General features: G+C 43.2%; 2 protein-coding genes across 5 annotated transcripts; one reads left to right on the top strand and one right to left on the bottom strand.

Moving 5' to 3' along the window:
* Positions 1-1,102: 1,102 nt before the first annotated feature.
* LOC111968713 (ubiquinone biosynthesis monooxygenase COQ6, mitochondrial) lies at positions 1,103-14,831 on the bottom strand. Of its 4 annotated transcripts, XM_023994528.2 has the most exons (11): positions 14,337-14,817; positions 11,587-11,721; positions 10,821-10,879; positions 8,932-9,056; positions 7,594-7,724; positions 7,375-7,475; positions 6,843-6,905; positions 6,652-6,757; positions 5,748-5,843; positions 1,927-2,093; positions 1,103-1,273 (listed from the first exon to the last, which is right to left on the bottom strand). In XM_023994528.2, the coding sequence occupies exons 7-11, from the start codon at positions 6,849-6,851 to the stop codon at positions 1,244-1,246; spliced, it is 408 nt and encodes a 135-aa protein (XP_023850296.1). In that variant the 5' UTR covers positions 6,852-6,905; positions 7,375-7,475; positions 7,594-7,724; positions 8,932-9,056; positions 10,821-10,879; positions 11,587-11,721; positions 14,337-14,817; the 3' UTR covers positions 1,103-1,243. The 4 variants fall into 4 exon arrangements, with proteins under 4 accessions (XP_023850296.1, XP_070301281.1, XP_070301280.1 ...); XM_070445180.1 differs by having other exon boundaries at positions 6,843-7,475; positions 10,781-10,879; XM_070445179.1 differs by having other exon boundaries at positions 6,843-7,475.
* A 1,508-nt stretch (positions 14,832-16,339) lies between these two features.
* Positions 16,340-23,077, top strand: LOC111968712 (neuroglobin-1). Its single transcript, XM_070445178.1, has 10 exons — positions 16,340-16,611; positions 16,710-16,832; positions 16,933-17,098; positions 17,203-17,302; positions 17,426-17,550; positions 17,820-20,623; positions 20,713-20,957; positions 21,519-21,627; positions 21,818-21,937; positions 22,094-23,077. The coding sequence occupies exons 7-10, from the start codon at positions 20,860-20,862 to the stop codon at positions 22,244-22,246; spliced, it is 480 nt and encodes a 159-aa protein (XP_070301279.1). The 5' UTR covers positions 16,340-16,611; positions 16,710-16,832; positions 16,933-17,098; positions 17,203-17,302; positions 17,426-17,550; positions 17,820-20,623; positions 20,713-20,859; the 3' UTR covers positions 22,247-23,077.
* Positions 23,078-24,128: the final 1,051 nt, after the last annotated feature.

The raw sequence follows: 24,128 nt of genomic DNA, 5'->3' as shown, positions 1-24,128 counted from the left end.
AATTGGAGTCAGGTGCATCCAATTTCCTTTGATCATCCGTGAGATGTCGCAACAACTTGATTGGGTTCTTGGTCACCTGTCTGTGTATTTTCTTTCTACCCAGACTCTGCCTAGAGCTGGCATTCAGACCAAACTGATCAAACAGATAAGTAAGACCTTGGTCAGGTAGGTGACCAAGAACCCAATGAACACTGACCAAACTACAGAGTTCCTTAGCTGAGATGGGAGAACCTGCCAGAAGGACAATATCTACAGCACTTCACCAATCTGGGCTTTAAGGGAGAGAGCCAGATAGAAGCCACTCTTGAAAAAAAGAGCACATGACAGCATGTCTGGAGTTTGCAAAAAGGCACATGAAAGACAGATAAGGCAAAAGATTCTGTGGTCTGATGAGAGAAAAATGTTACCATTTGGCCTGGATGCAAAGCGCTATGTCTGGAGAAAACCAGGCAGGTCATCCCCCGACTAACACCTTTCCTACCGTGAAACATGGTGGCAGCATCATGCTATAGGGATGCTTTTCAGTGGCAGGGACTGGCAGACTGGTAAGGATAGAGGGAACAATGAATGGAGCCAAATACAAGCAAATCCTTGATGAGAACCTGCTTGAGAGTGCAAACAGACTGGGGGTGAAGACTTACATTCCAACAGGACAATGACGCCAACGCAACGCTGGAATGGCTTCTGAACAAGAAAGTGAAAGTCCTTGAGTGGCCCAGCCAAAGCTCAGACTTGAATCCCATTGAAAATCTGTGGAAAGACTTGAAGATTGCTGTTCACCGCCGCTCCCCATCTAACAGAACTTGAGAAAATTAGCAAGAATGGAAGAAAAATCCCCAAAACTGCAAAGTTGATACAGACATATCCAAGACGACTCAAAGATGTAATCACCGCCAAAGGTACTTCTACAAAGTATTGACTCAGGGGTGTGAATATTTAAGTAAATTAAATATTTATGCATTTCATTCTCAATACATTTGCAAAAAAATGTAAATACATGTATTCTGAAACAAATTCTGTCAAATATTCCAATAGATTGTGAAACTGTGTTACAGAATGATGCTTGGAAGTTCCCAAAATCATCAACACACAAAGACAGACATGCAGGTATAGCAATGTTCATGTAATAACAGAGCATAATATATAACTTTATTAATTTACACTTTTACATTCCATTCACAAAGTCAGTGGCATATCATCTTTGGAGTCCCGTCAAACTGCCACTGCAGGACCAGTGTACGTGTCACTCGCTTGCAAACGCCATGATCTGCTCCTGGAGAGACAAAGAACGAGATCAACAGATCAACTCACAAATCTAAAACATCCATTTCCATCCATCCATCCATACTTATCCATCTGCGTATAGCACTAGCAAGTGTTACTAAATCCAATGACTAGCATCTTTCCTGTCTGCATAAAAAGTGGCACAACAAACCTCTGTATCTGTAAACTGGGAAACTGAACATTTAACATGGAAAAATGTCAAGCATAACTTTGGGTCTCCAGGGGGGAAATGCCTTTACAACCAGTTACGGTTGCTTTGGTCTCAATCACTTAGTATGAAATAAAGCCATTTCACATGAGCGGTCTGTAATAAAAGGGGTGTGAAAACACAAGTCAATACCGCCGTAACGCAGCCCCGGGGCCAGCCCTGCACCCCACCCACACACTTTCGGTAACGCTAAATTTGGGGCTAAACTTAGCTGCCGTAGTAGTAGGTTCTCGACCATGGAAATTATAGGCAGTGCTGAAGTAAAAAGCCATGTAATCAGAAGAGGGTGGGGTGGGGTCATGGGCAAAGCCAAGGTTGGGATTACTGCTGAGAGATGACCCAACCATGGGGGTTCAAGAAGAGATCAATTCTACTTGAACAAGTGTTGTGTGATTGAAGAGTTGGGGGTTCACTTTAGTAAAGAGAAAGCATACTTTTATGGCTGGTAGTGTGTTGGTGGCTTGCAGACCGAAGGTGCGTAAGAGAGCCACATGGGCAGCGTTAGTTGAGTAGAGTCGTTTCATCAGGTCGATGGCGGCCATCATGGGCAGGTTGTGTCGCTGCCGTTCCGCCTCATATTCCAACAGATGCTGCATGGCCCCTGCACAACGCAACACAGAGTAGAGCAAAACACCATGGGTTACATGGCTCCTGCACAACACAACACAGAGTAGAGCAAAACACCAGGAGTTACATGGCCCCTGCACAACACAACACAGAGTAGAGCAAAACACCAGGGGTTACATGGCCCCTGCACAACGCAGCACAGAGTAGAGCAAAACACCAGGGGTTACATGGCCCCTGCACAACGCAACACAGAGTAGAGCAAAACACCATGGGTTACATGGCCCCTGCACAACGCAACACAGAGTAGAGCAAAACACCGGGGGTGACCATGCCCGCTGCACAACGCAACACAGAGTAGAGCAAAACACCGGGGTTACATGCCCCTGAACACAACACAGAGTAGAGCAAAACACAGGGGTTACATGGCCCCTGCACAACACAGAGTAGAGCAAAACACCAGGGGTTACATGGCCCCTGCACAACACAGAGTAGAGCAAACACCAGGGTTACAGGCCCTGCACAACGCAACACAGAGTAGAGCAAAACACCAGGGGTTACATGGCCCCTGCACAACGCAAACAGAGTAGAGCAAAACACCAGGGGTTACATGGCCCCTGCACAACGCAACACAGAGTAGAGCAAAACACCAGGGGTTACATGGCCCCTGCACCAACACAGAGGTAGAGCAAAACACCAGGGGTTACCATGGCCCCTGCAGCAACACCAGAGTAGAGCAAAACACCAGGTACAGCCCCGACAACCAGCACAGAGTAGAGCAAAACACCAGGTTACATGGCCCCTGCACAACGCAACACAGAGTAGAGCAAAACACCAGGGGTTACATGGCCCCTGCACAACGCAACACAGAGTAGAGCAAAACACCAGGGTTACATGGCCCTGCCACAACACAGAGTAGAGCAAAACACCATGGGTTACATGGCCCCTGCACAACGCAGCACAGAGTAGAGCAAAACACCAGGGGTTACATGGCCCCTGCACAACGCAGCACAGAGTAAGCAAAACACCAGGGGTTACATATCATGGAGCCAAAGAGTTCAGATTCTGGACCTGTTGAACATTTATTTAAATTTTGTTGCATCAGTCCATACATTGGAGCTATCTGACTTCAAAATAAAACAAATAAAAGATTCACATAACAGGATTTCCATTTCTATGAAAAAGCAATGTACATACAGTCCTTGGCAGAATGGGAGATTAAAAAAAATATAAACTTGAGGAAAGACGGTTCTTTTTATAATCAAAACAGCATGCGTCCTAGCCTGGGTTATGGGAAAGCTATGAGAAACCACTGGCATGTCTGCTGTGTTTTGTGTCCGTGTTAGTATAGTCACTAACCCAGATCCTCCCATTAAAGGCCGCCTGGCTCAGGACCTGAGTGAGACAGGCCACATCCCCAAAGCCCAGTTGGCTCCTTGGCCAGCTAGAGGGTGGACCGGCGTGTGCTGCATCCCTGCAAAGAAAACTAAAGACCCCCGCCATGTAAACCTAGTCACTACATCTACAGGGTAGGACCTAGTCACTAAATCTACAGGGTAGGACCTAGTCACTACATCTACGGGGTGGTACCTAGTCACTACATCTACAGGGTAGGACCTAGTCACATACATCTACAGGGTAGGACCTAGTCACTACATCTACGGGGGTGGACCTAGTCACTACGTCTACGGGGTGGGAACCTAGTCACTACGTCTCCGGGAGGGACCTGTCCTACACTACAGGTAGACTAGCCCTACGTCTACGGGTAGGACCTAGTCACTACGTCTACGGGGTGGGACCTAGTCACTACGTCTACGGGGTGGACCTAGTCACTACATCTACAGGGTAGGACCTAGTCCCACGTCTACGGGGTAGGACCTAGTCACTACGTCTACGGGGTGGGACCTGAGTCACTACATCTACAGGGTAGGACCTAGTCACTACATCTACAGGTAGGACCTAGTCACTACATCTACAGTAGGACCTAGTCACTACGTCTCCGGGTAGACTAGTACACGTCACGGGGTAGGACCTAGTCACTACGTCTACGGGTGGGACCTAGTCACTACGTCTACGGGGTGGGACCTAGTCACTACGTCTACGGGTAGGACTAGTCACTAGTCTACGGGTAGACAGTCCTACCTACGGGGTGGGACCTAGTCACTACATCACAGGGTAGGACCTAGTCACTACATCTACGAGTAGACCTAGTCACTACGTCTACGGGGTAGGACCTAGTCACTACGTCTACGGGGTAGGACCTAGTCCCTACGTCTACGGGGGGACCTAGTCACTACGTCTACAGGTAGGACCTAGTCACTACGTCTACGGGTAGGACCTAGTCCCTACGTCTACGGGGGACCTAGTCACTACTCACGGTAGACCTAGTCACTACGTCTACGGGGTAGGACCTATCACTACGTCTACGGGGTAGAACCTAGTCACTACGTCTACGGGGTAGGACCTAGTCACTACGTCTACGGGGTAGGACCTAGTCCCTACGTCTACGGGGTGGGACCTAGTCACTACGTTTCCGGGGTAGGACCTAGTCACTACGTCTCCGGGGTAGGACCTAGTCACTACGTCACGGGGTAGGACCTATCCCTACGTCTACGGGTGGGACCTAGTCACTACATCTACAGGTAGGACTAGTCACTACATCTACGGGGTGGTACCTAGTCACTACATCTACGGGTAGGACTAGTCACTACGTGCTACGCGACCTATCACTACGTCTCGTGACCTTCAACGTCTACGGGGTGGGACCTAGTCCTGACGTCTACGGGGTGGGACCTAGTCACTACGTCTACGGGGGACTATCACTACGTCTACGGGACCTAGTCACTACGTCTACGGGGTGGGACCAGTCACTACGTCTACGGGGTAGGACCTAGTCACTACGTCTACAGGGTAGGACCTAGTCACTACGTCTACGGGGTGGGACCTAGTCACTACGTCTACGGGTAGGACCTAGTCACTACGTCTACAGGGTAGGACCTAGTCACTACGTCTACGGGGTGGACCTAGTCACTACTCTACGGGGTAGGACCTAGTCACTACGTCTACGGGTAGGACCTAGTCACTACGTCTACGGGGGGACCTAGGCACTACGTCTACGGGGGTAGACCTAGTCACTACATCTACAGGGTAGAACCGATCACTACGTCTAAAGGGGTGGACCTAGTCACTACATCTACAGGTAGGACCTAGTCACTACGTCTACGGGGTGGGACCTAGGCCCTACGTCTCCGGGTAGACCTAGTCACTGACGTCTACGGGTAGGACCTAGTCACTACGATTACGGGCTAGGACAAGTCCACTTACATCTACAGCGTAGACTAGTCACTACGGTGCTCGGGTAGGACCTAGTCACTACGTCTACGGGGTAGGACCTAGTCACTACGTCTACGGGGTAGGACCTAGTCACTACGTCTACGGGGTAGGACCAGAGCAAGCATTCCCTTCAAATAGACAGAAATACCAATGATTGAGTTGAGGAATTAACCAACAATTATTTTAGATGCAGTCGATAATGATTTTTTTAATGACCCTTTTATATCTTTACAGAATAAGGGCATATAAACCTTCCATTTACAAGATTCCAAGTGAAATGTAAGTCACGGTTTTCCAAGGCTGTGAAGGATGTGAAGTTCAATAACTCAATGTCCCACAGGGATGAGTGTTGACTTACCCGATGAGGGCCACCCCGTGCCTGATGTACTCTGATGCGTGGCCCATGCCCAGGAGGAACATGACCCGGCTTTTTGGGACGATCCGTGCCACTCCACTGGCAGACAGAGACGACACAGATAGAGGGAGACAGAGAGAGACACGAAGACACAAAGGGAGAGAGGAAGAGAGAGGGGGAGAGAAACGGAGGGAGAGATCAAGGCAGAAAGGAAGAGGCAGAGAAAGACAGAGGCAGAAACAGAGGGTAGAGGAATAGACCGACAGAGAAGGGGGCGGTACAGAAAAGATAGAGAGGGGTGTGGTAGACAATTAGAGAGAAGATTTTTTTTTTTTTTTTTTTTCAGGGGTTAACAAAGATGCAAAGAAGTTAACAAAGATGCAAACTAGAGCAGAAATGCAGAGTGGGTGTACTTTTCCTTTCTAACAAAATGGTTTGGCGGCATTACAGGAGCCTTGCTAATTAAAAGAAGAAGCTGGTCAGGCCATGCTGTTGAATTAGCTTAGTTTGAAAACCATTCCATGCAGTAATGACCAACACCGGCAGACCACAGGTTTAATTAGCGAACCAGGCCTGAAAGCAAGCATGACTGAACCGTGGTGACCCCATTGGCAGGACCAGTAAAAATAGCCGGCTTGGGAAAGCAACTTTAGGCCGGCAACGTTGGCATTGTCTACATGTATGATGTAGCGTAGACAAAGAACAGTGACAAGTGCACCCATTGGTATTGGCTAACTGGTTCATTGGTGCACTTATGTGTTGGTATTTTAACAAGAGCATTTCCATTCATAAATGTTATTTTCATATCACATATGGATGTATCAGATATCCATTTCTTTCTCTGCTGTATTTTGGCACTTGTTCCTCATTGTCATTAGCTGATTTGGTGGGGTCAGGCCTGACTCACAAAGGCAGAGTTGATGGTGTCCACAAAGCTCTTCATCTAGCTGCAGTAGCTCCTTAGCAAGGCGGTGGCTGGTCAACCACACCAAAGAGCTCTCTGTGTCCGACAACTACAGCCAAAGGAGAGAAGGGGGATGTCAGATTAAAAGAAGGAACAGCAAAAAGCTAATTTGCATTTTGAACATACACACTTACCGGTAACATTGCTATGGGTCCTGTTGGAAGGAACCTCTGCCACGCAACATTGTTCTCTGTTGGCTGTATAAGAAGGGCATATGATCGGCTATGAAAAGCAAACTGACATTTACCCCTGAGGTGCTGACCTGTTGCACCCTCGACATCCACTGTGATTATTATTATTTGACCCTGCTGGTCACTTATGAACATCTTGGCCATGTTCTGTTATAATCTCCACCCGGCACAGCCAGAAGAGGATTGGCCACCCCTCATAGCCTGGTTCCTCTCTCGGTTTCTTCCTAGGTTCTGGCCTTTCTAGGGAGTTTTTCCTAGCCGCCGTGCTTCTACACCTGCATTGCTTGCTGTTTGGGGTTTTAGGCTGGGTTTCTGTACAGCACTTTGAGATATCAGCTGATGTAAGAAGGGCTTTATAAATACATTTGATAAATACTGTAAAACATGAAAATAATGAGTATCCCCTCTAGGTGTTATTATATGGTAAAACAGGGTGTGTTGGTGAAATTGACAGGTTGTAAGATGTACATCTCACTTCGGACAGATGCAGGACAGCCACAACAGCTGATTGGTCGTAATTCCACTTGACCGTGGGTATCCCCGCCTCACCATCGAATTTGGCCCATCTGCTCCAATCTGAAAAACAGCCAATCACAGTGGTTATAGCCTAGAGCATCATGGTCAAATGCTAAAAAACAATAACATTCACAATATTCATAAAATAAAAGAGTTACTACTCAGCTGTTGGACTGACCAGTAGTTTGGTTTGAAACGTCTGTCCATTGGCCAGGGTGACCTGAACCCAGGGGATGGATTCAGCTACCTGGTGGGACTTGGGCCAAGTGTACATCACCACCTTGGTTTTGTACTGGACCTTCACCTGATCTGACAGACAAAACACAGAGAAAAAGCTGGTCAAAAGCAGAGCCTGGGTTCGCCACAGAGAATTGTTTTAGGTCAAATGCGTACCCCTATTTTCACGAAACAAGAAAGGGACCAGCATTGGTCACACTAATTAAGGCTTTGCTACTTGTTTCCTCCAAAAAGGAAAAAAGAGAGTAAGGTTTGGCTGTAAGTGACTAAAGCGGTGGAGGATCTACAAACCACCTCGTAAAACACCACTGGTTTCCCTCTCTGGCAGGGACCAGTTGCCGAGGCTCACATTGACAATCTTCTAAATGGTCTTGGCTTGCCGCATAGGATTGACTAATAGTGTTTATCTACAAGCAGACCATGCCACACTTTCCGCTTGCTGCCAGCATGCTGGGGTTGCACTAAAAACTCCTACTTTCTTGGAATATCAGTAGCCAGTCATCCCGAACAAGAAAGGATCTGGAATTACACTTGGCTTTGCCCCCTTGAAGAGGTTCCCATCCGCAGATTGACTACTAGTCCTGAACACGAGTGACAAATATTGGCTTGCAGTGATTGGAGAGCAGAGTTACTACAAACCAGCTGGCTCAGTGCATGCTTTTCATGTACTTCCTCAGAAGCAGAGAAACATCATGAACAAAGGAAGAAAAAAGAAAGTAGAGGACCAACGTGATGCACGTAAGGAAAATCTGTTTCGTGCAAAATGTTAAAAAGGCTGTTTATAAATACGTAGTTTTACAGTCGATCACACGGCAGTGCTCAAGTTTCATTTGTGAACCTCAAAAAGGTCAGCAACAATACAACGTCAGCACTTTAGCATCCTCATGGTGTGGAAGCACATGTCAATATTAAATAGGTCACTGGACCACTGCACGTTGCACGTGTCTTCCCATGGCACTGGGTCTATGGAGTGCTTTAACTGGCACACAGGGAATATGGCACTTGATTGAAATAGCAGGAAAAACCTGGATGTGTCCAAGAGCTGCACTGGTCTTTAAAAACAGACACTGGGGAAAGTACAAATAAATAAAACACAGGGACAGGATGGAACAAATGTGGTGACATTACATGAGCTGCCAGACCCAGTGCTCATTAACAGGATGTCAATGGAATCAAGAGGTCTTCTAAGGAGAGAGTCACATCACTGCTGGTGCATAGAGAGGGTTTCATGTGAAAATCATCAATGCAACTGGACTGTACATGAAGCTGCTTTTCTTACCAGAGATTCTCCAGCTGTTTTGTTAGGGCTGCCACAATGATGTCGTTCTCCACAATGTATGCCATCTCGTCCTGCAGGTTCTCCTTATCGAATGTAATCAGGGCATCTGAGCAGGCATCCCAAACCTAAATGAGAGACCAATTATCCCTGTGGTCTACAACTCTATCTTTAAATGCAACCCCTTTCCCTATATTTAGCCGGCCAAAGAAGCACAGCCTCATTGAACTGAACACATCAAAGTTGTTCATCTGCAGCCAGAACTTGGCAGCCACTACTTCAAGTACCCAACTAAGTTTTAGGAAGGTCACCAACACCCTTCTGGTTCTATGGTTGACTTGGTTCTATGGAAGTTTACTGAAGCACGATGAAAGGTCATTAGTGATGTCGACTTATGGCAATATTTTTGGCCCAACAAATAAGTAGGCTACAGTAACACATTAGTTAACATTACTGAGCAAGTAAATATTTGTTCATGTATCCCAAAACAGTTGAGAGTCAGAAAGAAAACATAATTGTGGCTCATATCGAGTTTGAGACTGTCTGAGATGGTTTCTGAAACGGTTCATGCAACGCAGAAAAGTGATTATGCTTATGTTGGACTGATGGCTTGCTACCAAGGTGACAGACCTTATCTTTCAGAAGTAACACAGCTCAACTACTTTTTTCCAACATAAAGTAGTGGGTTTTACTCTACAGAAAACCACTAATGGTGGTGGGTTTGCAACTTGTGACAAGTGGTTGGCTGCTTGAAAGATTTAATGAAACCAAACCGCAAGTAGTTTTTAAGTTGGAGAAAAATAATACTTCTGTTGATAAGAAATTTGTTGCTATGTACTTATTGTCCTCTTTGCTAGGAGAAATACCCAAACGGGAGCTTTAAAACCCGTTTATCTTTCCATCCTAACACTCAGACAAGGGAGAGACCATTGGAAATGGCTTACTAATGACTCATAGGGAAACCTTTCCTTGCTCAAAACCCTATTTCAGGTTATATTTCCTTTTTAAGGCAGTAGTTAACTTTTTGGGATAGTGAAGATCTTTTTTTAGGTTAACCTCAACGCACTGCTCCTCTATCCTTGTAATATGCATCAGCAAACAAACAAGCAGAAAAAGGAGCAGAGCAGTTAAGGTATTATGGGAGAGGTATATCACCACAATCACCATATGGCATTTTATGATGACATCCTTGGCCATGAGTGAAACCCTGTGGTTTGGTCTTTGATACAAACTGACCACATCTTACAGAAGGGACTCAGCCTGTGCCCAAAGCTGTAAAACAGGGTCACTTTGCTGCTGACATCCATACATCCCGTCATCTTTCATCTCCTGGCTCCTGTTTGTCACATGAATCTTTATAATTAGTAGACACAGAGAATGAGTGCCTAGTCAAAGCTGCCAAATAGATTTATTCTTCCTATTAAATGTGCTCCTAATAAATAAACACTCTGCCACTGTGGCCAGAAGAAAAACCAAACCTTTCACCAAGCCAGGGAGTTTTGGTCATCTTTTTAAATGTACCTCCTCCTGTCTTTTGGGTTTGCGAAAACCCTTGCATTTGCATGGCCTATGAGGATGTATAAATTAGGCAGAGGAATGAACGAAATGCGTGTTTTAAACCACTATTGGGTTTGCCTTTTTGTTGTGAACAACTACATTCCTGAGGAAAATGGCATTGTACAGCACGTTCAGCAAAGTACATAATTGAGTGGAGGTTAAATGGCAGTGGAGATGAAATTTTCCTGAAATTCTATAGCCAAACAAGTTACTGACGCAAGGAGAAAGAAAATAAGTATATAGTGGTGTAACTCTAACGATCTACATAAAAGGGTTTTTCAAATTAAAAAAATACCTTTAGTGCTTGTGGTAGAGTGGAGTTTCCAAAAACTGACCTGCATCTTCTGATAGGGCTTACATCTCATGTTCATAATGTGATCCCATGCTCCAACACCTGAAAGGCACACACACACTCTTTTATATAATACAAGATGCTCATCTATAAAATGTAGGAATGTTATGTATGAGGCATACAAGCCCCATAATGACTTGTTAAAGGAATTTGATCAAATGATATATGAAGTGGGCAAAGTCAATTTAACTGGGCATGACATAGCGATGGGTATCCAAATCACTACTTTCACTTCCTTATTGACATGCAGTTCATCATTAGTGAGTCAAGTAAAACCCAAGGAGACATGAATAATAGTTTAGAGGATCCCATCAATGACTGATGTAGACTAGAGGCCAGATATGATCCCTGCTAAGCATGTGTGACTAGACAGAATGGGACTGATCCCTAACCGACTTCCTGACAACCTTTTCTACTGAGCCACACTACAAATAGGCTTAATCAGACAGCAAGCTGGCCACCTAAACAAGAGCTCTGTTGTCATTGGATAAGATATGCTGTCCATTTTAACTGGATAAACCAACCCTGACAATAATATTGACTACCAAACTGGATATAAACAACTATTAACTCCTACTGTTCTTTATGAACCTCATACTATTGTAGCCATGTGTATCTGCTGGCAGAGAGGTTTCCTCAATTTTTCTGATGCTATTAGCTGCCAATGGAAAACAGAGCTGCTAATGCCATTAGAGAGATTACTTTCTCAGGGAACATGACTAATAGTGTTTTGTAATATGGTTGTGTACCACTGAGGAGGGTGGCAGAGCCCGGGCTGATGGAGCTGACTCTGTACTGTAGGCGTCTGGACCTTGTCCATCACTTTTTTTTTTTGCCTGCCTCAAGCAGCAGAATCTTCTTCCCCTCCAAGTTTGGATCCGTGCCTGTCAAAAATAATGAGGATCTATGAAATTGATTGATGCTGCGTCCAAAATGATAAACAGACAGAATATCTAATGATATGATGTTCAGAGCAGTGAAGCATTGTTATAGCCTACATTTTGGCACCACTTGTGGTTTTAAAAGAAGAACAAGAAATTAAAAAGTTTCCTCTCCATGTTTTGTTTTTAATTATACCTTACTTAAAGCAACATAGAACTAAAACAAATACTGTATGCTGAAATCAGCATCAAAATGATGGCTCCTCCTTTAATATGGCTGCAAGGAAATTATTGAGTAGCCAGAAAAAAAGGTGCCCATTTCAAACGGCCTCGTACTTCATATCTTGCTCGTACAATATGCATATTATTTATTACCTTTGGATATAAAACCTCCTTCTAGTTTCTAAAACAGGTTTAAATTATTTCTCTAAGTGAAAACATAGCTCTTTTTACGCCCATTTTTCTGGAAAAAGAGAAATTCCAAGAAGCTATGTCTCTCTTCAAGATACTCTCTAATAAAAGGCCTTGGCATGTGGGATGTACAAACACGTCACACATCTTCCCCTGGTTTGTCATGCGGAAGTGAGAGAAAAAATGACTTGATTATCTCTGTCAGGGACTTGAAAGGAACCTCTTTGAGTGATAAGTGCGGCACTTGATATTTTTTTCTGGGCGCGAGGTAGGAAATGGACTGCGCTTCTGGAAAACACTCGTTATAGGTTGAATAGTGACCTCCAGCTTCGATTTTCTTGATACCATGTCACAAAATCATTCCTAAAGTATGTTTTTTCAATATAACTTTAATTATTATTATTGAAATTATTCTGGACTTTAGACGTGATGCGACGCAAGATTTTGTCAAGAACGGAGAGGTCAGCATGGCATGGCCAGTGTGTCATGCTAATTCAACAGGTACATCGTTCGTTCTAGGTCCAAAAATGACACGGTTCTGAACAAAGACCCTTTGGAGAACATTCTGATGGAAAATCAACAAAGATAAGGACCCAATTTGGGATGCTTTTTCAATATATCTGTCGAACTGTGCGTATCGTAGCGTTTGACTAGAATAATGCTGCTTGTGTGTTAGCTATTGTAGTAAGCTTAATATACGATATATTGTGTTTTCGCTTGTAAAACACTTCAGAAATCGGTAAATTATTGTCTGTATTCACAAAGATCTTTCTCTTCATGAGCTATCCACCATATATTTTTCTGGAAATCTTTTTCTGATGTGAAATTAGTAGTTGACGTGTGGTGTCTGTTTTCTCTGGCTACTGCCGTGCGATTTCTGAACTGAGCTTATGATGGTGCTAAGATTGTGTAGCAGTATATGTAAACTGATTTATAGCTAAAATATTCAACTTTTCGAACAAAACAATAGATTTTTGTGTGTAACATTTTATAGGACTGTCATCTGAGGGAGTTTTTCTTGGTTAATTTAAGGTTAGTTCTAGTTAGTTAGGTTGGCTTTGCATGCTAGCTGCATGCTAGCTGCATGCTACCGGTGGCTGTGAAAAATATCTGTCCTCTCTTTTTGTATTTGGTGGTTGAGCTAACATGAATAATAGTTGGTGTTTTCGCTTAAAACATTTAAAGATATCTGAATTATTGTCTGTATTCAACAAGAATTTTTCTTTTCATTAGCTATCCACCCATATATTTCTCTGAATCTTTTCTGATGTGAATTAGTAGTTGACGTTGGTGTCTGTTTTCTCTGGCTACTGCCGTGCGATTTCTGACTGTAGCTATGATGGTGGCTAAGATGGTAGCAGTAATGTAAAACTGATTTATAAGCTAAAATATGCATTTTTTTTGAACAAAACATAGATTTATTGTGTAACCATGTTATAGGACTGTCATCTGAGGTAGTTTTTTCTGGGTTATTTAGGTTGGTTTTAGGTTAGTTAGGTTGGCTTGTGCATGCTACTTCATCCTACTTGTGCTGTGAAAAATGTCTGTCCTCTTTTTTTATTTGGTGGTGAGCTAACATAAATATATGTGGTGGTTTTCCCTCTGTAAAACATGTTAAAAATCGGACAATGTGTCTTGGATTCGACAAGACTGATTTATCTTGTCATATATTTGTGCTGTGGCTGGTGTGATCATTGGACTTGTGAAGGATATATGTTAAGAGTATTATGAATTTTGTTTGAGAGAAAAATCCACTTTAATAATCGCAAATTCTTTTCAGGGCGGCACAACCCGATCGCACATTGCAAGTGTCGGATCTGTTTGTCATAATTGATCCCGACGTCGGGATTGCAGCCTGAAGAAGTTGTTTAAAGGGGTTTCCACTAAATTCTATAGCCACAAAATCCGATGACACAGCCACAAAATCAGATGACACAGCCACAAAATCAGATGACACAGCCACAAAATCAGATGACACTGCGACAAAGTAAAAATTGGCAAAAAAAAGTGCTTCATTTAAGGTTAGGGTTCGTTTAAGGTTAGCAGTGTGGTTAAGATTTAGTTTAAAATGGTATTTTATGTAGATCAATTGTAGACATGGGCGGGGTTTATGATGTTGTGGCTATAGAAAGAAGTTTAGAGGGGGCAACTATAGGGGCAGATTGGACTGCGTCTCTTGGCAGCTTCAGGAGATCACCTCGACTCACCTAAAGACCAAGCCATAGCGGTCCCAACCATTCCTCCTCCAGATATGACATCATAAAGCTCATTTTCATGTTCCCCATGTTCTGCTGCACACGCGAGTCCCCTGCAAATGATTCTTGCTCCTGAAAAACGAATCACAGCAACACACCGCCGCCCAATTCCATGTAAAGCCAGCGTTGCTTTAGTGAGACTATGCATCTTTAAAACAACGTAACGACGTGGTACTCGTCTAACCCTTAAACAACTCAAACTGTATTGTTTAGAATCAGAACTAAATGTTTCCCCTTGAATATGTCCTACTAATCGCAGCTGTGTCCATTCTATAATGCAGCCATGTTGTATATTTTGACATACGTAAGAGGCAAGTACTTCCTGTAGTGCTCAACCAATCAGAAAAAGGAACCGCACTAGTTTCACTTCACAAGTTGTCCGCACTTTGGTGCTATTGATATTTAAACATAATTCCGTTTTATTCAGGAGGACAATGTAGAAGGGATAGTTAAGGCGCTTCTTGAATAAAAAAATGTGTTCCTAAAATGTATATGAACGTGATTCCTAAGCGTTTACTTCAGCCAATCAACGTTAGAGGGCTGGGGGTGGAGACAAATATCTTGGTTTTGCTAAACATTATCCAGTAATTCTAAATTTATAACATTGTAACAGTGTGTGTGGATATATGACGTCAATATATAACTGTCTTTACTGTGAAGCAGGAAGAGGGGGATAAGAATGTTGCGCTGGAATACAATCTGCGGTAGTTCTATCGTGAACGAGCATCAGTTATTTTCTATATCTATTTTTCAACATTCCACTATATTTCATCTCATAATTGATTGTAGTTATGCATTGTGAACAATACTATTTTTTCTGCCCTAAAACAGTAGTTTAGCATGTACTATTTTAACACCATAGACATAAGAATACATTTGCTAATGTTAGGAGAAGCAGTTTGGTTGCTAGGGCAACCCTTGCGCAGGCTCACATCATGTGCTGCTGGAGTTTAGATAACTTTTCCTGATATTTGTCAGTTCTGTGGAAAATAAAATAGCTGGGTTTTTCTCACTGTGAGAGGTGTTTCTTGAAGAGGTGTTTTTGGAATATAACAAAATGTCTTCCTTTTTCTTCTTTCCATAGCTGTCTGGTGAGTGTTGGGTTCAGGAGGACACACTGCTGCCAGGATGCAGGAGCAGAGGAACATTGTAGATCATCAGGCTTTCCTGGAGGATGGCCTGAGATCAGAGGTGCTGCTCCAACACCAGCTGCAAGCAATGAAGGAGGCCCACAAGCAGCAGCTGCAGGAAGACTAGAGGAGACAGAGAGAGGGCCTGGAGAGAAGGATCCAGCAGAACTCTATGCTGTCAGCAGCGTCGACAGGTGGTCTAGTACTCCAGGACCTCTCAACAGGTCAGACAATCGTAGAGGTCTATCAAATCCTCTGCAGCCTGGGCATCCGTCACAACTGTTACACAAGAGAGGATCACAGCAACTTCAGCATCAAGGCCAACAGAAACAGAGCAGCACCAACTAAGTAAAGAGAGAAAGAGGAGGCGGAGTGTCCGAGGAAGTTCCGTGCTGTTCCTGTGCTTGTCCATGTGTTTTTGCACCTCTATGATGAGATGATGCAGGTGCGACAGAGGGAGGGAAGGAAGGCCATGAACAGAGGAAGGACTTCCTGCTCTCCATGCAGATGCCCTTCAGCTTCCTGGAGAGAGATGAGAAGAAGAGAGAAGCTGATGGAAATGATAAGCACGGTGACACAGACTCAAAAACCCAAGGCCACCAATGTCAGGAAACCAATACCTAAAGCAATCAAAGACCCTGTAGTCTCTGAGCATTTGAAAGATGAGTTGCCTAAAAAAAATATCTCTTGAGATGTTGCTAAGGTACAGGAAATGGTGTTAATAAATGTATTATATCCTCTCTAAATCTAGTTTTTTTTCTCACTGAATTCTGCATGCTCTGTAGAGGAGCTGCGCAGGGCGATATAGCATCCAGCCGAGGGCCCAGGAGAACTTGAGGAAGTCCACAGCACCTATAGAGAACCAAACTCATACTGAGAACCCTGACCTCACAGCTCCCAGCACACTAAGAAGGAGGTCCTGGCCTTCCTGGATCAGACCACCTCCCAGGTCCCTGACTTTGATAGGCTGCACAAGGCTTTCCACAGGGAAGCCTTGAGGAGGGCCGAGAGAAAGATGTGACCAAGGTCAGCCCTTCCACCTGCGGAACATCAACCCTGCCCTCAAGAACAGCAGGAGCAGCTCTGAAAAAGAACAAGTGAGCTTACTGTAGCACTCTGCAAATATAACTTAGTTCAGTATAGAAATGATATGTTTGTTGTTTGGTTTGTTTCCTCGTATTATTTTTGTTCTCAGGAATCCACAGTCAGTGCCTTTTTGAAGAGAAGCAATTCCTTTGGTGGTTTAACATCTCGTGTCTACAGATACGCTTCCCACCTACATCACAGATGCAGCAAGGAAACGCTGTATGGCAATTAGGTAAGAGGGAACTGTGAACTTCACTATCAGATGTGTCTCTTTCATTCGCACAGATCACAGTAAAGATGAGTATTACTCTCTCTGTCCTTTGGTCCATCAGAAGGTCTGTGGAGCAGAGGAGAGCACGGAGCAGGAGAGTGCAGAGTTTATGAGGAAACACAGGATGAGATCTCAGGCCATGAAGAAGACAGTGGCTGTCCGTGCCAAGGTCATGGACCCTCACAGAGCCTGAAAGAGGTGTACCATGAGAAGACTGAATAACGCCGGTGAGTACATGGAAATTCCTTAGATGAATACTAAAAAGAACAGACTGATTAAAGAGTTGTACTGTATTTATTTACCTAATGTGTCTGTGGCTCTGTACTTGTAGGGAGTCTGAGCAACAAAGGATGAAAGAGTATAAGAAGGAGCTACAGGATATGAAGACCAGAGTCACTGACCGTCCTTACCTGTTTGAACAGGTGTCACAGGTAAACTTATGGGCTTGCAATGACCTGGAAACTACATTTATGGAATTGCAAACACTTGAGAAGAGCCTTTGAACTGTTAACTGCCCCTTTTCTATTCCATTGCTTTTGATGTAATTGCTCTAGAAAAACGCCAAGGCTGACGCAGATGCAGAGGGAAGCTGGTTTGAATGAGAGTTTGAAATGACACCGATCTTTAAATCTGATGACGATTGTGATGACCGAAGTATTGAGAGTAACATGGAGAAAAGGTACCTACAATGACAACAAGGGTGTGTAGCAGAGTGTCTACCCACTAACTGTTAGTTGTATTCATACAATATGTAATACCACTAGGAATACCACTGCAGCTGGAACTCCAAGGACGCCATGTGGTTTGGTAATTTATACAATGTTGCATTACATAATACAGGGAGACTGTCATAAAGTATTTAGTGAAGAGATGACAAATACTGCAGCCAAGCAAAACGTTGATGTAATTACAATATAGACATTTTCTAACCCGACATGTCTGATTTAGGGATGGAAACATAGACGTCTGGGAGAAAATTGAAGAGGTAGAGGAAGAGAGCGTGAAAACCAGAGTGGAAATAAATGTATGATCAAAAAGGTCGACCCGGCATGGAACTCCATATAGCCATTTTGTTTCAAAGAGCACTATGTTCTAAAATAATTCTAGTCTAATTTAACTATGTTGACCCAGTCTTTGACTGTCTGTCATGTTTGTTATGGATTATGACCTTTCTAAACAGGAACATGTGGCCTCTGGAGCTTTTAAATTGATATTAGCTGGAGCAAATGTGAGAAAATGAATAAAGGTTTATATAACTAGTAATTTTGAATTTTACAATGGCAGGGTATTATGGAATATTAATATTTCAACCTTATTAAAACTGACTATCAAAGGCTTATTTGGTTTTATACAATTTTGCCGGGATACGCGTGGCATTACAAAGGAGAACAGATACTTAGTAACCAGATGGAAAAAAAGAGTTTAAAAACAAAACATAGGCCTACAGTACAATACTACAGATTCTGAATGGTCCTGGTGTAGTTAGTATGTCATCCCTCACTGATAAATCAAAGTGCTGACAGTGATCTAAGGGATATTATAGTACGATATTAAATCTGTCATGCAAGGCCATAAATATTTTGCCAATGGACAGGTCCTATAAGGACAGGAAACGTCAGAAATTGACATTTCTCTGATGCTTTGGTTAAGGTCTCTGGCTATTTCAAGAGCCACAGTGCCAGTTAAGTATATAGGTCTAGACATTCATCTGCCATCACAAAAGTTATGTCAGTGCACTGCTCTTTGCCCATTTCCACGTCAAATGGGGTTTAATATTGGCCTCCACTGTGAGCTGAAGCAGTTTACAGCCAAGTATTTATGGGATTTTGCTAACCAGATGGAAATATCTGAATATGTATGTACATTACTGGATATAATTTTTTAAGTTGGCTGATGAAACACACTCAAAGAAGCTGACAGCAGATCCCTACACACTGTAGCTGGCAGCCGGCCACCATTCCAAAGGCTAACAGCTATCCGGAATCCTAAGGACAACACTACCCTAAACCCTAACCAAAACCTTAATCCCTACCCTAACCTTGACCCTTACCATAACCATTTTACATTTCAACTTCAATGGGGTAGTGACGTCCCAAGGATCCCGGATAGCAAGGACCCATTCCAGAGCCATACCTTGTTGTCTCCATGGAGACCAGCTTATATGGTCATTTGGAGGGTTTCATCACAGGACCGTGATGTGAAGTCCCACCTCAAATGTTTGGCTGTATTCGGATTAAGATGGCTATGGAAGTCATTGAGTGACCTTAAATGGTCTTTTACACTGTACAGTAGGCCTGAAATCCCATCAATCAAACCAGCTGTAATCCCATCAATCAGCTGAAATCCCATCAATCAAACCAGGTTCACATCGGTTGGAGATGCTTGAATGACAGATACAGTCACCTCCAAGAGAGCTCAAGCATCACATGACAGAGGTTCAAGGGCATCACATGACAGAGGTTGTCATGGAAACCATGTTTCCCCTCTTTACACCCCCCAGTGGTCCAGCAGGAGACTGCTTTGTACCATCTTGGGTATTCCATACAGAAGTTACTATAAACACAGAGAATGCCATGGCGAACAGCATAAGATCATATGGAATACAACACTATCACCTCTCTAGCCCAGAGAATAGTAGGGCAAGGCTGTTTAATTACATCCTAACTTTAAAGGTGTGGGCAAAAACCTATGTAATGAAACGGTTGAGCAAGCATTCCAATAAAACAGGCAATAGCATGGCTGAGAAAAAACCCATCTCTTATGTGGGGTAATGACATGCTGTAAGTTTGGCCACCAGACTTGGTCATCTGAGTGTCTGAGAAGACGCCTCTCCAAGCAGTTAAACAATAACCATATACTTTTGCAAAGGTGGAGCCCTCAAGTCTGTTATTACTTCAGCTACAATATAAAAATTCCCACACATTTCATTATTCAAGTGCTCCAGATTAAGTGTTTGTGGTTGAAGCACTACAGAGTTTCATTCAGTGTAGTTTTGGGGCATAAAACTATCTGATGTTAGAAAGATTCATAGCAAGGTTAAAGAACAACTCTAAAATGTTAATTTTGGCCCCCAATTGGAGTCTGACATTCCCCATTATGCAACATCATGCTTATGATTAACTGTTTACTTATCCTGCATTAGTTCATTGCCCTCTAACCTTATATGAGGTGACCAGTGGGAGGAGCTATAGGAGGGTGGGCTCATTGTAATGGCTGGAATGGAATGAATGTAATGGTATCAATCACATCAAACATATGGAAACCACATGTTTGACTCCATTCCATGCCACTACAATGAGCCTGTCCTCCTATAGCTCCTCTCACCCTCCTCTGGAGGTGACAGTGCAAGTCAAGGTGTGCCCTATATGTGTTTGTTTATTTATGGGGAGGTTGATGTTTTTGACAGCCCTTGGTTCACCTGCAGGAGGAGCTGTAGCTCATCACATACTCAACAGATAAAAAGAGAGAAATCTTTCCTTCTTTAGTGGGGTGAACAAATCCACAGCGCTGGAGAGAGAGCATAGCGGTAGAGAGAAAGGGGGAGGGACAGAGACAGCAGTCAGTGTGACAGATAAGAGCGGCGGATGACTTGTCTCTCTCTGAATGCACCGTGAGCAAGAGAGCAAGTAAGTGCACAAGGGTGCCTGCCAAAGCAGCTCTGCACACACACACACAAATACACACACACACACAGACTCCACAGCCTGGCACAGACAGGTAGCGTGTGAGGAGAAAAGAGTCTCACAACGAAGGTATGCTGGGATATACAACGATCATAAGTTCCTCTTTCTATTGTTTTGGTTTTTCTATGTTATGTCTTCCCTCTTGTACTTACACTTAGTTTCCAGGTGGGTCGTCAGACGTTTCCCAAGCCGAGTCTACAACAGTGTAATGGGTTGCCCAGACCGGAGGCTTTTCCTCTGATCCTGCAAAGAGGTTGGCGTATTCCTGCAACGAGAACTAGTCCTCACATTGAGCGACCCTGGGCATGGAGAAGCTGACAGAGAAAGAGAAGGAGCTGATCCGAGTCAGCTGGGAGAGTCTTGGCAAGAACAAAGTTCCACACGGAGTCATCATGTTCTCCAGGTACAGTTCTGAGCTAAAGCTTTTTATTTGAGCAGTTAGGAATGGAGGGAATAAAGGAGTTAGGAGAAGTTGCATGTGTTCCTCCATGAAGATTTCATGGTGATTCGTATATCAGCCTTTACTGTATGTGTACCAAAACAGAGTGTTTGTTGATATCTGCAGCATTTTGTTTTGTAAGAAAGTTTACTGAAATCTAACCATTCACTACAATTTGCAGTTGTATACACTGAAAATATCCCGGCATACTGCAAACATAGTGTAAATAATATAGTCACCATAGTAAACAGTACTTGGAGAGAGAAATACACTTAACCAACACAGATACTGCATCGTACACTCCCTATACCGGGACTGGAGGCTTGACTTGTTGCTTGGCGACTGGCTGCAATAGTCTTTATTTTGGAACTGCTGCTACTAAAACAAATGCTAGAGAAGAACTGTTGCCGACAGTCCTATTTCCTTACACCAGACATTAAAATCATAACTATTGTGTGACTTACGACTACGTGTATCTACAGTATCTGCACCTACAGTACTGCATTGTGTTTTGTGTCTGTGCAGACTGTTTGAACTAGAGCCTGCACTCCTCAACCTCTTTCACTACAACACAAACTGTGGCACCACACAAGACTGCCTCTCCAGCCCTGAGTTCCTGGACCATGTCACAAAGGTAACTTTGCACAGCCCATCACTGTTAAAACTGACAGTTAAATGGCTAATTCATGGAAACAAATCCACGGAAATGTCTAACTTCTTGCTGCATGTTGGTGTATGTTCACGTTTCTTTGTTTTGTGTGTGTTTGTGTGTATGTGCGTACATTCTTGTGCGTGCTTGTGTGTGTGTGTGCTTGTGTGTCCAGGTAATGTTGGTGATCGATGCAGCAGTCAGTCACCTGGACAACCTCCATACCTTGGAGGATTTTCTGCTCAACCTGGGGAAGAAGCACCAGGCAGTCGGGGTTAACACCCAGTCCTTCGCTGTAGGACTACTGTCACTCTGATCACTCACTCTAATACATTACTGTCATACTGTGTGTACTGTACACTTTACAACTTTTAAGAAACACAACTTGCAACAATTTATCAATCTATGCCAATATTCAGAATATTTGCATGCATGTGTGTGTATGTTGCAGGTGGTGGGGGAGTCCCTTCTCTACATGTTGCAGTGCAGTCTGGGTCAGGGGTACACAGCCCCGCTGCGTCAGGCCTGGCTCAACATGTACACCATTGTAGTGGCGGCCATGAGCAGAGGATGGGCCAAGAACGGAGAACACAAGACTGACTGAAACATACGCTTGGGGTCTGCTACCAGTTGCTGTCTTATCACCCTCATGGTTGCTATGGAGTAAGGTTGTATAACTCACAGCATAAAGGTTTGATTGCTGTATATGGTGAACGAATGGCGTTATCACACTTGACACAACAAATAATGGTCGACTCACCTGGTGTTCAGAGTTAACTGTTTTTGCTGTGGATGTTGTAGCTGCCAGAGTGCTGCTATAACGTTGTGGGGATGTTATGGGTCAACCATCTTTGGTCTGCAGTTTGAGTTCCTCATATTAGAGGAAGCATAGGGTTAAATTAAGGTAATAACTGAAATTGCTTTGTAAATAATGCCTTGATGTATCTACTCAAGTAATTACAATGATTGTGGTGGTTTTTGTGATGTATCTTAGAGTCACACAATTGTCAAACACTGGCTATATTGGCTATATTACTTGGCTGGAATGGGCAGCTACGATATGGGCCCTCTCCCAAATCAAACCAGTGATATAGAAACATTGATCACAAAAGTACAGTATGTCCAAGATTATTGTTTAGAGTGATTGTCATGATTCTATCTTTATATCTTTGAGTTAAGCTAGGTACCTGATAATGGCACATACTAATGATCTCCTTTCTCTGTGTGTGTCCATGACCTGGAGTGTAACAATCCTTAGAGGTCATCTTGATTCTTAAAGCCATTGGTATTATTAACAAACACATTACTTTTGATGATGCTCAATAGAAAATGACGAGAACTGTTCATGTATTCTAAAGCTTTTCTATGTGATCTCTATGACTGTTAGGGTGTCCATGTGCACCTTTGTCTGAAATGTGTATGTGGCACTCTCCTCTCCTCTAAGCATGTGTGGTTGTCACTGCTTGTGTTGATCTGCTGCGGTGGCACTCTCCTCTCCTCTGACAGTAGAGGTTGTAAAGCCCACGTTGCCATATGCGTATTACCATAATATTTCAATAGGCTTCAACTGACTGTTACTTATTCTAAAATAAATGGTTATTCTCCTCTCTTGAGTTCTAGCTAATTGATGTAATGGAACTCAACAGTAGATTATTTGCTTGAGGGTCTTTGGGCTTGACTTAGTTTAGGCTCATTCAGTTTTCACTAATTGTAAATGTAAAGTGGTGTTGAACCACATACTGTATCTATATATTGTAAATACTGCTATCATATGTTGTGAACAGGCCAGAAATATAGTAGTAATCTATTTTGGCTTTTTGGACCCAGTGGGTAATTGACAAAGCCAGGATTTATTCATACATTTTTTCCTTCCCTATTTAGCTCATAGTACTGCAAAGTTAAGACCTTTTGGAGCTTGGAGTATCTTTCTGTGGACGACCGTAAAGCATTTATTGATAAACAAATTTCACTACATCCTACCTGAAATAGTAAGCAATGATAGTTAGAGATGACAGTTAGAGATGATAGAGATGATACTTAGAGATGTGTACGTCCTTTTTGCTGCTATGAACACATTTACCTATATGTTTCTATACAGTGTGTATCAGTCGTTATCTTCCTGTACATTGAAAGTCACAATGCCAAGTTAGCTATAATACACCAAGTATTTAATAATAACACTACACTACTGTATATCCAATCTGCTGATATGTGGTGAATATTGCTTCAGTCTGAGATTACTTTTATACAATGTATTTTTGTATTTTCAAGTGTTTTACGTATGTGAATGACTATATGCCATTGCGAACACAGTTTTTTCAAACTGTTACGTTAACCACAACATTTATGTAAAATCCATATATTTTTCTTTTAATTTGCAGCACAAGGCTGTTAAGCGTTTTAAGTATTGATGAGTGAGGTTTTATCCTTAAGTCATGATAAATGTAAGAGAGACATTTCTCCTCAATCAGTATAATTGCCATATT

The sequence above is a fragment of the Salvelinus sp. IW2-2015 genome, linkage group LG9, assembly GCF_002910315.2.
Source record: "Salvelinus sp. IW2-2015 linkage group LG9, ASM291031v2, whole genome shotgun sequence".
NCBI classification, from domain to species: Eukaryota; Metazoa; Chordata; class Actinopteri; order Salmoniformes; family Salmonidae; genus Salvelinus; species Salvelinus sp. IW2-2015.
The sequence above is the reverse complement of the archived record's forward strand: the minus strand, read 5'-3'. Positions and strand labels throughout refer to the sequence as shown.

Excerpts from the sequence above, each read along its gene's own strand:
- LOC111968713 (XM_070445180.1), bottom strand. The coding sequence starts at position 7,043 with ATGGCCAAGATGTTCATAAGTGACCAGCAGGGTCAAATAATAATAATC. Across the intron at positions 5,844-6,651 it reads ACACCATCAACTCTGCCTTT|TGGAGTGGCACGGATCGTCC; the intron begins GTGAGTCAGGCC and ends TCTGTCTGCCAG. Across the intron at positions 2,094-5,747 it reads CACGGGGTGGCCCTCATCGG|GGGCCATGCAGCATCTGTTG; the intron begins GTAAGTCAACAC and ends TGCGTTGTGCAG.
- LOC111968712 (XM_070445178.1), top strand. The coding sequence starts at position 20,860 with ATGGAGAAGCTGACAGAGAAAGAGAAGGAGCTGATCCGAGTCAGCTGG. Across the intron at positions 20,958-21,518 it reads GGAGTCATCATGTTCTCCAG|ACTGTTTGAACTAGAGCCTG; the intron begins GTACAGTTCTGA and ends GTGTCTGTGCAG. Across the intron at positions 21,628-21,817 it reads TCCTGGACCATGTCACAAAG|GTAATGTTGGTGATCGATGC; the intron begins GTAACTTTGCAC and ends TTGTGTGTCCAG.